At 33.4% G+C, this 12629-nt stretch overlaps 1 protein-coding gene across 1 annotated transcript in view; it reads right to left on the bottom strand.

The window, feature by feature from the left end:
- LOC128996833 (protein naked cuticle homolog) overlaps positions 1-9171 on the bottom strand; it is an 86976-nt gene extending 77805 nt beyond the window's left edge. The window contains exon 1 of the mRNA XM_054422328.1: positions 9086-9171. Within this exon, the coding sequence (XP_054278303.1) occupies positions 9086-9151 (66 nt within the window). The 5' untranslated portion in view covers positions 9152-9171. The remainder of the gene's footprint in view (positions 1-9085) is intronic.
- Positions 9172-12629: the final 3458 nt, after the last annotated feature.

The following is a 12629-nucleotide window of genomic DNA, read 5'->3' as shown; positions in this document are numbered from 1 at the left end:
GAGTGGTAGACCTACACATAATACGCTAACAAACGCAACTTGAAAACTTTACAAAATAAGGGTAAAGTTGAAAATAAGGCGGCCAAGTCGTCCAATTATCCCAACATTGGTCACTAGTAGCTGACCAAAGCCTAACAAGTCCCCATAACCCCCCCCCCCCCAATACTGACCCCCAAACATCCCCTAACGCCAGCACGTAGCACACGTCCATTCCAATCATTGGCACAGACAAAACCTATTGTGAAAGTTGAGAACTCGAGTAAAACTTATAATTATGTTTCAAAACTTTCTGCGAACTTTCAATGAAATCTAGCTTCCCCATAATGCTCAAGTTGAACTTTTCTTGTACACAAAGATTGGTCACCTAGAGTAAAGTCCTCAAAGTTTGCTACTTAACATAGTTTTGAACCTATTACATGCAGCCTTGCAAACATTCATCCGTAAACATATTGTTTGCATAGATGTTAGACTTCCCGTCCAATGTACAAAATTTGAAGCCAAGAAAATAGATGAAGTTCAGGACCATCTCACCAGAAGCTACACTAGTATTGGGTTGAATATTAATTAAAATACATGTCAACAGCTAATTGATTTATCACTTGACACAGAATATTGTCATTATAGTTGGTAGACCATCTCAACAAATTGCACCAATTTTTTTGGCGTCAAATTTTTGATTGGATGAGAAGTCTACTCTTTGTATAGTCAATGATGTAATTAAAAGCCAAATCAGGTAAATGGAAATTCACTTAATCTGCAGGTTTGGTGTAGTGGGTGTATTTTAAGTTATATTCAAATTTCAAAATGATATTAACTTCACCTTGAAATCAAACAGGATGTTAAATCTATCATACCACTGACTTCAAACATGAGCAAATACACATGATAAACAACATAAACATAACATTAGAACCTACATGACAATGCGTTGAATTATAACGTATGCATTCATCTGTTATGTGCTGAATACCCAATACCTAAAACAAACTATTACGCCCTTTACGTGACGTGTAATAGCACATGAATAAGTAGTATACGTGACTCAAATGTCACATATCGTGACACATCTCCCTTTTGTCACTTTGTCACGCGATCTTTAAACGTATTTTCGCCCTTCTCCCTTCATGCTCATGCCACCAAAGTACAACATTGCTAAGTTTGGGGATACCTTTGGTTGATGGTTTGGAAACATTAAAATTTTCAGTCTAAATCAAGTACATGGTTTAAAGTAACAGTTTATTCACAGGTTTTGCTATTACCTAAACAATGTTAGGTGGAACCTCGTTAACAAGAATAATAGCTTACCCTCGATAAGATGTTAATTTTACAATTCCCTAGAATTTATTTTACCCCTAATCCGATTGTATTGCAACCGCAACCCCGATAAGAAGCCAGCCTTGATAACAAGTCTCTTTAATCCCCGTGAGAGTCTGTTATCGAGGTTCCACTATACCAATGTATGTATCGTCATGAAACCAGATTTCGTGACGCTGCACAATCAGGAGTAATAAGTGTAATTATAATTTGTAATCTGATAATTTAAAAAACAAACAAAAAATAATCCAAAGTTAATTTTTTTCTTTTTAGATTCTTAGTCAATGAAAAATATTATGTAATATGTCCCATAATCAACTATATTTCCTAAATGCGCCTAAGATATTGTTTATAAATACTTAGCTTTTTTTATAAACTAAGACAAGTAAGTACGATACGAACATTAATAACACTAAGGTAAAAAAATGTTTAATATTTGTAAAAAATTTAACCTCGGGTTATCAAAATGTTGCTGGAAATATTGCAAATACACTAATTTAACGTGACGTTTAATTTAAAGTTAAGGGGAACACAAATTATTAGATTGTGTACCAAATGGAGTCCATTATCGCCTAACAGTAACAGTGAAGCCAAGTTTGCAAACTGTCAATTCTGGACTTAACTTTGTTTGTCAACAGTGTGTTGGACCCATTATAGAGCAATTATTATTACTTTGTGGTCGCAAAAATATTAAATACCGTTAACGATGGAGACACAACTAAATACAATAATTTCAGGGCGAAAATCATGATTTATCTTGAAATCCATACTTAGTTGTCAATTAGGTAGGTAGGTTATTTAATAAGAACAAAATTAATTAAAGTATTTTGCCATGCAAAATTGTTGATGAAAGTACAAAAATATATCTATTAGATAGTAGGTATTAAAAAATGTGTTTACTAAATATAATTTTATTTGACAATACTTTGTAATTACTTAATAAAAACAGAAATTCTGTTTAACACTCAAACAACACTCTAAAAACAATATACAGTATATATTACAATGATGGTATTATATTTTGGCAATACATATTGCCATCTTCAGACCAACTGGAGACATTTTGTTATTACAGTCGTACTTATTTTATAGTAGCCTTATTAAAATTATAATAATTACAACAAAATAAAGGTATTTTTTTCTCCTTCTTGGTATTATCACGGTATATTTATTTACCCAAATATGGTATTTTTTGTCGAGTCCAACCCAAACAATTCACATCCTGATAAAAACATAGGAATGCTAAGTTACTAACTTTATCGAACGATTTCCATATCGGCACTGATGTAGATAATCTATTCATTTTTAATATTCGTAGACGAAAATTAAACAATATCAACAACAATACCTCCTATGAAACAATATAAAACAATACTTCTCATTAAACTTGTTACAAAAATGAATCCTGTCGCGCACTAAATTCAAAAAATGAAAACTATTTTCGAAAACAATGATTTCGAAACAAAGTAAAAACGCGATAAATGATAATTCACCCCACATTAGTGATGGAATATACGTGGAAAACAATTGATGATTCAGTCAGAGGAAAATCACCGCACGCAGGAAATTGATTATGAAACAAATCAATGAATGGCGAACGCGAAGGGATGGTGTGGAGGCGTTGAATAATTCATATGTTTAATGCAATCAACATTTGCGCTCGCTTGCGCAAGATAAAACTCGCTAAACTCTCGTCTCTAACTCATGCATGCGCCTACTATAAACAATGTTTTGGCAAACTGCAGCAAAAAACAGCTGTTTTAATACATGCATTTGTGGGTGTAGAGATCAGCTGTAAATTCAGATGTAAACTTCGATTGTAAGTAATCGCATGTATCAATTGTTGAATTGTTTTGATCGGTAATAGCTTATTTTTTGCAATCTATTCAATATTTTGACATATCGATGGTATAATGTACACTAACACAATCGTAATAGACGAAATGATACAATCGCTTACTATACAGCTGCTCATGTGCATTAGCAAAATTGAATCAAAGTTGGAAGAAACGCATTTTCGTTTCTTAGCTTAGTTTGCTTACTAATGAGACATTATGGCGAAAAACATAGTTTTTTAAAAAGTGTCTTTTAATCTCTCGCTCATTTTCTGTAAAACTTGAGCTCGGGTTTAAAAGATTAATTTTTTTAGTGATGAAATCTACTATTATGCCATACTACCGCAAAAACAGCTGTTCCAATACATAAATTGCGGGTCTATAGTAAATCAGGGACTATAAGTCAGGTAAACTTCGATTGTAAGCAATAATGTATTGAAATTAGGTATAAAATGATTTAAATAGTTGTGATGTTCCTTGCACATTTGAGACGGAAAAACTACTTACGTTGCCTAGCGCAATAATGACTTATCCAAGAGGTTCAGAAGCTCGCGTTTAACACGCCTGAGCTCGATCAACAATTAATTATTTGATGGCCAATTTCCGGAGGAAACGGAACAGAACAGTCACGTGACCCGAGTTGAAGAACTTCCGGTTCCACCATCAACAATTCATCGAAACGCCCTTTCGAGGTAAATGGTGGTTTCATCGTCGATGCTAGGGAGGGAAGCAATTAAAATTACTAGCAGAAAAATCATAAAAATTATAATTATGCTGTATAATTAGTCCATAGGCTGCTATACAATTTATTTATGAGTGCCAATTAAACTGGTCACCGTTCGTAAAGCATATATTTAACTAGGTGTACAATGCAGTTGTCTGCTTGCAATATTGAGCGGAGCCAGCATATTCAATATTAATGATTTTTTTGCATTTTAAATAGAATGCCTATTTGCAGAGGTATCCAAAGTCAATCATAAGTCAGGATTAAGTGAATGAATCGTCTACTTGCAGGAACCGTATTCTATGTTTCATCTGGTTCTCATAAATTAAATGTCTACTTGCAGTATCCAATGCCAATGATATATTTGGTTCGCATAACTGGAATGCCTATTTACAGATTCTAAAGTCAATAGTACGTATGGTTCACGTAGACGGATTGTTTACTTGTAGTATCCAAACCCAATGGTACATGTAAATGAATAGTCTACTTGCAGTATCCTCAATAAATCAATGGTCCATTTATTTTGTTCACATATAAAATGCCTAATTGCAGTATCCGAAGTCAATGGTAGGCTTAGGCCTACTTCTGCTTCACTTATATGGGATGTCTATGTGCAGTATTCAAAGTCAATGATACGTCGGGTTCAAGTCAACGAATTGTGTTATATTTGGTTCACATTAGTGGAATTCCTATTTGTAGACTGCAAATAGGAATTGAACATGTTCCAATCAGATAGATATTCAAAGTCTACATTAATTGCACGTCTTGCTCACATAAAATGCTGTAAGTTATTTACAGATTCCAAACGCAATATGGTGCATCAGCCTAATTCCGGCAACCCTTATTATTGGTTTAAGTCCTGTGGTCCGAATATTACCATTTCAGATTTATACCTTCCCATATGGTTGGTTACATGACTGTGCCAAATTTCCTGCAGATCGCTTAAGCCTGTCAGGTGGAGCCTGACCTGTATTTGTAAAACAAAGGCAGTGAGTGTAGTATAAGAGCTTCGCTTCACTCCGCTCAATAATTTCGATACTGCAAATGAATCATGGTAGGCCTAAGCAATACCTGTATTATTAAAAGGCAATAACGATTATTATTATATTATTATTACCCATTGTATGTAGAATTTGCTTTTCTTTATTTTTTTTCAATGTCTTCTTTCTTCATTATTAAAAAAAGAATCATTTATTTGTACAGAAGACTTATTTGCATTGAACATTCATAAAACTCACCAATTCAATTACCTCAATAACTGTTTACCAGTATTATTGTTGTGAGGGATTGGGGTTAGCTTCACTTAGTATAGGCCTATAACTTAGGTCTAGTTTTATTTTAGCAGTTAAAAGTAAGAAATTGTCGTCAACCACTTTCAAAATTTCCCTATTGTGCAATAAAATTTATCAATACAACTATTTTATTGTCTAAGTTACACCATTTAGTCTTAAACCTTACCTGTAAACCACGTGGTTGTGATTTCATTTCGTAAAACGATTTTGTATTTTTAGCTACAAGAACATTTTATACAAAGTTTCTTGCAAATCAAGGGCGGTGTGATTTTTGTTGGTATAATTATGTTGTAGTGTTTTTTTAATGACCTCGTTTTATCTTCTCCTTCTCCAAGCAACATAAACTTAGGCCTAATTAGTTAACTATTCATTGTTGTTAAAAAGAACAGAACCATTTTACAATTAAATATAAACGGCATGGAGTTTAATCACTCAATATAGAACTGATTGTTAATCATTTCGTATTACATACAATATACTATAATGTGCTCTTTAGTATTATCCAATTTTTTCTTTTGTACTGTATTTATCATGTGGTAGATTTGTTGACTAATGTTGAGGCTCTTGTTTACTTTTTAGTGTTTACTCGCAAATAATGACATGGCGACCAATTAACCCATAAGGCCCATGTTAAATTTCCAAAAGTTTGCATTCATGTAGGGAAAAGTCCTATGGTCCGATTTGTACCGTTTCAGATTTATACCTTCCCATGGTTGGTTACTATGACTGTGTTAAATTTCATGCAGATCGCTTCAGCCGTTCAGGAGGAGTATTTGTAATAAAAAAGCAGGAGTGTAGTATAAGAGCTTCGCTCGCTTCGCTCGCTCCGCTCAAAAAATATTCAACTTACCAAATTAAAGCAAATGTTTCTTGGTAAAAGGTGTTTTGTAGTTTTGTATTTAATACGTTGACACTTATTTCACACTATCTGCAATTTTTGACATATTACTTAATATACCTAATATTATTTATTATACGTAAAATCTAACAAAAATTAAAACTTTACGTAAATAGGCCTACGTTTGGTATTAATATAAACGTATTAATCCTTTATGAAAATCGTTATATGTTATATAACATTTCTTACCATTGTTTTAGCGTTTAAAGAAAAAGTTAAACCGTAGATGTCTCAGTTGAAACCACTACATAGCACAAAATATATTCTTACAGCAATCGTGTTAAACAGATTACTGTAGGAACGTTTGCATTAGCTACTACTGTACTTTATCACTGAATACATTTTAACTACGACGTTTTGACGAAACATTTGGCACGTATTATTTTCTTCGCTATTCATAATATATTAATTATTGTTTAGTTTTTAATAGGTCATTACAGTTTTTACTTACAGTAAAATCAATGTAGAAATTCTATTGTCAGTTCTACGTCAAATATTGTCGTACAACAATTTATCACCTGATCAATTTATTCATCACGCCTGCGAGGTTCGGAAAATGGATTTTCTCTGTTCACTGGATTTTATAATAAATCAATTTTCGAGTTGAATACATCATTTGATAACCTCGGCATTATTTGCCGGGAATCAATGCCGCCCGGACTTGAATTATTTATGAGTTTAATCTCGGTTGGGTGGTTTTGAGTTTGCCATCATTTACTGCGTGATTTACTACTAGCGTAGGGTTTATGATTGAAAAATTTATGAAGGAGTCAAGTAAATATTAGATTTTAAATTTTCATTGGCATCAAACCACTACAGGTCAGATTATTTTAATTGAGTTTTCACAATGTGATGAGTACAGAAATAACCTGAATTTCTAGAAAATAACATTATTTGTTTTTTTTTCAATCCAGGCCCATGTGGTTTTCTTAGGTAATATCACCGCTATACTATTTTCTAGGTGCCGTAAGAACGTTGTCCTAAATTTCATGAAAAACTTATCAAAATCCGATTCTTCAAAATGTTAATTCAACGGTCAAAATATTAGACAAGGAGGATTTAAAAGTTAAATGTCTATGTGCTAAGTAAAGGCTTCGAACACTTTTAGATATGGAGTACTAGCAGAGTACCCGTCCTTTGTACGGGGTCGGCATATAAGTATAAAACGCTTATTGCAGTTATACTCGAGCTTTGCATTTGCATTTTCAATGGGGGAGGACACAGTTTGATAAAATTTGTTTATTTAAATTTACGGTATACCATAGTATTACACATCTACCATAGTTCTACCACTTCACCTAAAAAATAGAGAAAAATAAATTATTAAAAGTTTGCAAAATATCACAAATTATTCATGATATTAAAAACATAAATATAACTGTAAACAATCCTACTTTGACAGTTCTCATTGCGTATCACAGTTTTTGTTGCTGCTTGCTGTAGTTATGATAAATGCAACACAAATAATAGTACTGCACCCTGTTGGTAAATCTTATAACTTTTTAATGCTTTTCATATCATAGAACCAACTTTTTTAGTTGAAACAGCTGACAAAATTCTTTAATTCCCTTTTAATATGAATACTCATAAGGTTATCATGGGAAACTGTAGAGCCACTGGGGCGGAGCCCGAAAGGATTTTTCAGGAAAAAATCTGCCTATATGTTAATCGGGAATGTGAGCTATCATCATGCAAAATTTCAGCCCAATCCGTCCAGTCGTTAATGCGTGATTGAACTTCAAACAAACAAACAAACAAACAAACACACAAACTTTCACATTTATAATATTCGTAAGATGATTACCTTCTTATTATATAACGCTGGTGTGTGCTACATGTCCGATACCTTTGATAATGTTTCCTCTCCTCGTTTTGGATAAACATTTTCAGCGTGTGCTTTGGTTATATAAAATAGGCAAACATTTATTTCCAAAATCCTTCATTCTATTGTGTAATGATGACATGATATGTGTGTGTTGGTAAAAAACCTATAAACAACGTGTTATTTTCTAGTTAAACGTTTTAACATGAATGAGCTTATGACTCAATATGCGAAGAGGTTGTAAACCAGTTTTTTGTTTTGGGGATATGAGAAATGTAACGGCGTAGGATAGGCAATTTAGACGCTAGTGTTGCGGGTGGTATCCCAAGCTGTGCAGGCGTTGCCTTGAATGGTAGAGGTGAACACAGTTTGGGTAGAAATTACTACTTTGTGGACGAATCTACTGTTACAAATAAAAAAAAGTTCATTGCATACACTCTGTAGACACAGGCTTAGTATATGTTATAATTAGTATTTTTGTAACAATCTATGGTGAACATTTTACTTGTAAAAAAAACTGTGTTTAACATACAGTTTAATTCGTCGTAATCTAAACCGTCGTGTGTTAAATATGTGAAAAATACATTTTTTATTATTTCTCTTTCAACTAGTAAAAATTCAAATCTCAGTCTTCAAAACTTTCGATATATCAGCTCAGTCAGGGTATAGGTATTCTTTATCGTAAACATCACCAGAAACGGATACGACAAGATTTCTAATATAACATTAACATTTGATTTTGAGCAGGAATTAGTCGTTTACTACTGCTGATTCTACATTTACAATTGGCTTGGCCCGTATCTATGTATCTATTGGTGTTGCCTCATAGGACAAGAGTCTACCCGTATGTTAACTTGTCACTCATCCTGACAATATTGACGATTAACTCTGTCAGTTGCATTTTCAATACATTGACATTGAGCTCAATCATCCAAAATGTATGCAAGCAAAGGGTATTTATTTCATTGCAACTATTGAATAGAACATGAGTCCTTTAACTAAAGTCAAATTAAATTCACAAATAAAAAATGTAGACTTTTGTATTTTTTATGTATTAATTTAAGAACACGCTATCATAGATTGAACATACTGTAGTCCCTTTGAGGGTTTTCATTTGTATATAATATAATTCGGACATTTATTCAGTATCCAAAGTCAATAACATTACGATTTAGAATATTATGTTTTCTAAGTACTTACACTGTCCAGCTTGGAGTATCTACGTAGAGTGAAGTGTCGAGTGAAGATGGAGAGAATATTGGCCATCTGAAGCCGACGAATCCACACGCCCGCCTCCAGGTTCTGGAACCAACAGTAGCGTCTATAGTTGAATTAGCCTTTCTTTGGGCTTGATATATTGAATCATTAACTGGCATCCTAACAGTGGTGTTGTACACACAGTGTGTTAAAAAGTCCTTAAACGGTTTTAACGGACTTTAATCCTGGTTCTTATATTTGACTACAATACATTTCTGTTATTTAATTTTTGAAAACAGATTACACTTTTAAATAAGTAAAGTCTGAGTATTGGCTCTAATGGTTGCCAAGCTGTTTACAGAAACCGCAAAATGGAAGCAAAATAATCGTGATAGCTGCTCTCAAGTTTACAAGCCAACATAATGACAAGTATACAAACAACAAAAAACCTTGTTATACAAGTATAACAAGGTTTACAAGTATACTATAACATTTTGCTGATCAATTATTAAAGAACATCTATATATTAATAGGCAAGCATGTTTTTTTTAAACCTTTTTTCTCAGCTCGTGTGCATCGCAAGGAAAATATACGCCTACTGCTAGAAATATAGTTGCCTGTAGATGGGCAGAATACCTTAATAAATTAAAATAGGCTCAATAATTAAAAATTATATTTTAGCCCCATGCCATCACTTTCAACATGGTTCAATTAGTTAGAATTTCCAGCTAACTCTATCCAGTATTTTCTACGTGATGTGATGTCAGACATACTCACATCCCATATAAAGTGAAACGCTTTTTAACGTAAAAACAAGCTCAAATGTTGGCATCCCTGTTTACTTATCTACTTTTAGTCTTATTAGCAACAAATTATTAATAAGACTAAATCTCATAGATATCTATGGAACAACGCTTACTATAGTTTATAGTTGATCGGCAATGAAGTAGTGAAATCAGGAATACACAAATTTGAGCTGGTTTTGTCGTTGAAAATTCTCTTACAATACTTGTCATGTGGGTTGCCATCAAAAAGTATATTACTAGATAGTAGAATAATAGTGTTTTAAGTTTGATCGCTAAACGTAATCAAACACGTACCTCTATAGAATATTCCCCACGTGATGTGTCAGCGCCGACTGTCAAGCCGATACTGTGCGCGACACACGACTGTCACGGGGTAGTCTACTCTACAACGGCAGGCGCGCCACGCTACCCTCTCTTTGGTGGGGAGGGGGGAATGTAAATGGGGGGTGCCACCCCCCCCCCCAGCTGTCACCTGTCACTTCCTGTTCCCTACCCAGGGTAGCGAGGCAGATATTCAAATCAGTTGATTAGATTAAGGGAGGAAGTTTTCGAATAAAATATTGGGTGTAAATGCATTGTTTGAGGAGTTTTTAGACTTTTTTACCATTGTGGTTCTTATTGAATCCGAATAATGGTTGATGTAGATATTTCGATCCCATGTTGAAGTTTCAGAATACAATTAGACGTACGGCAGTTGAATCACAGAAAGAGTAAACAGATTTGTAGACTACGCTGGGAGGATTAACGCCAAGATTTAACACGAATATTATAGTACAGAAACTGTGTGAATCATAAACGTAAACAAAAATCACCACTGGACCGAATCTTCTACTAACTAGCTGTTACCCACGGGCTTCACCCCGTTTGACTTAAAAATAATAATAAAACTATTGATTGGTTAAGTTAAGCTAAATTAAACAAAACAGAATACAGTAATACAAACAAATAAAATCACCTGTTAATAAGGTTAAATTGAAAGAATAACATACAAAATAAGTACAGCTGAGGTATTTTTAACATTACGTATATGGAAAGTTCCCTTTAGAAAGCAATTACGACCTTAAAGGGCAATTTATGAAATAATGGATAGTTTTACACAAGGTTTCTCGTCATGACGCACATTTTAAGGATATGGTTTATGGGAGTGTGACTTGTAGTTTTCTCAAAAGTTCATGCTTACTTTGGGATTTATATGATTTGGTTTATTTTGACAGTTCCATTTTAATAATTATACGAACATCTTACTTCCGGCAAGTGACGTCATTTGGCTATGCCGTTTCTGTTCTAATACTCTTGGATATTAACCAAGCTTAACTAAGAATACGACTATTTGCTATAGCATCTTTATTGTCAAATCAACTATCCCAACAACAAGCAAAGGAGCAAATGCAATTCCTACTCTAGTAGTTCTGTGAGAAGCTTATTCTAGACTAACTCTAATATGTTTTAAAAAACAAACAGTATATATACAGCACATGGGATGGGATGTATACTGTGGTTAATGATCAAGTGAAATTAATTATGCTCGTATATGATCAGATTTAATCTACTCGACATTTTTTCGTAAAACATAGTCCAAAGTCTCCTTAGACAGCTCCAAAACACTCGAATTGTGTTTCTCAAGATGAAAAAGAATGGAGGATTCTGACTTATTACACATTAAAAAACGCTCGTTTAAAACTGAGATTCAAGATTCTCTCTTTTATCCTGGTGTTAATTTATATTTTATTAGTCTTTTTGGACTCTTGATTGTCCGTAGTAATGAGTTGTGTTTATAATTGAGAAAATGTGCTTTAAATGAAAGATACTTTATTCACGTTAATTGTGTCATTATGAAGGGATAGTTTCTAATGGCACACGCTTGAAGACATACTTTTTGTTCATGCTTTTTATCTGGAGTGGCACAATAGCAAATTAGTTTTATGGAATCTAAAATTCATTACAGTTCTTGAGACGATTGACTAAAATGTAGAATATTTCTTTAACAACAACCTACTATTAAATTCGAAAACTAAAATAAGATTTGTAAATTGCGTTTACGCCTTACAAAAATGTATGGTAAAATATTGAGACTCGAAACGTTATGTCAACAAAAATGTACTGATAATTTGACTAATGTTATTAAAAATAATAATTTTTTTACGATCGTAAAAAAGAACATGTGAGATGAATTATTATTCCATTTATTCTCTAACGGCTGCTAATAACTGAAACATCAGAAAAAATAATTATTACAATATTTAATATTATACAGTGCAGATGTTATTGAATTTTCACTCTATGTTCCTATGTGTGAGGAAAACGTTACACTTCATCTGCTGAAAAGCTAAGTACTTAAAAAATATGTAAACATAAGATGAAAGTAAAAACCTTCCATTACTTGTAATGGATTCTGTATCTAATGCTTTAAACATCCCTCTTTAATTCAAGACCAGATAAATGCCCGGCCACTTATCTTCTACAGAAGGTTGTAACATATTCAGACTATGTAAGAGCAAAGACAGATGAATGAGTTACAAGATCCCTGTTTAGCCAAGTCTTTTTAAAGCTCTTATTTTAAACCTGCTAAAAGCCGAAATGCAGCCGCCTTGAGTAGGTACGATTTCAGTCTTTGAACAGATCGCTTCCAACTAAAAGCTTTTAAGCAGCTGCCGTAATAATGCGAACGTCTTGGATCTTTCCCTCTCTCTTGCACTTATCAGCTGTTATTGGATCTGATCAGCTGATCAAAGTCACAACAG

This window comes from Macrosteles quadrilineatus, unplaced genomic scaffold (assembly GCF_028750875.1).
Source record: "Macrosteles quadrilineatus isolate MER2022 unplaced genomic scaffold, UCM_ALF_1.0 Scaffold_6__1_contigs__length_79288215, whole genome shotgun sequence".
NCBI lineage: Eukaryota > Metazoa > Arthropoda > Insecta > Hemiptera > Cicadellidae > Macrosteles > Macrosteles quadrilineatus.
The sequence above is the reverse complement of the archived record's forward strand: the minus strand, read 5'-3'. Positions and strand labels throughout refer to the sequence as shown.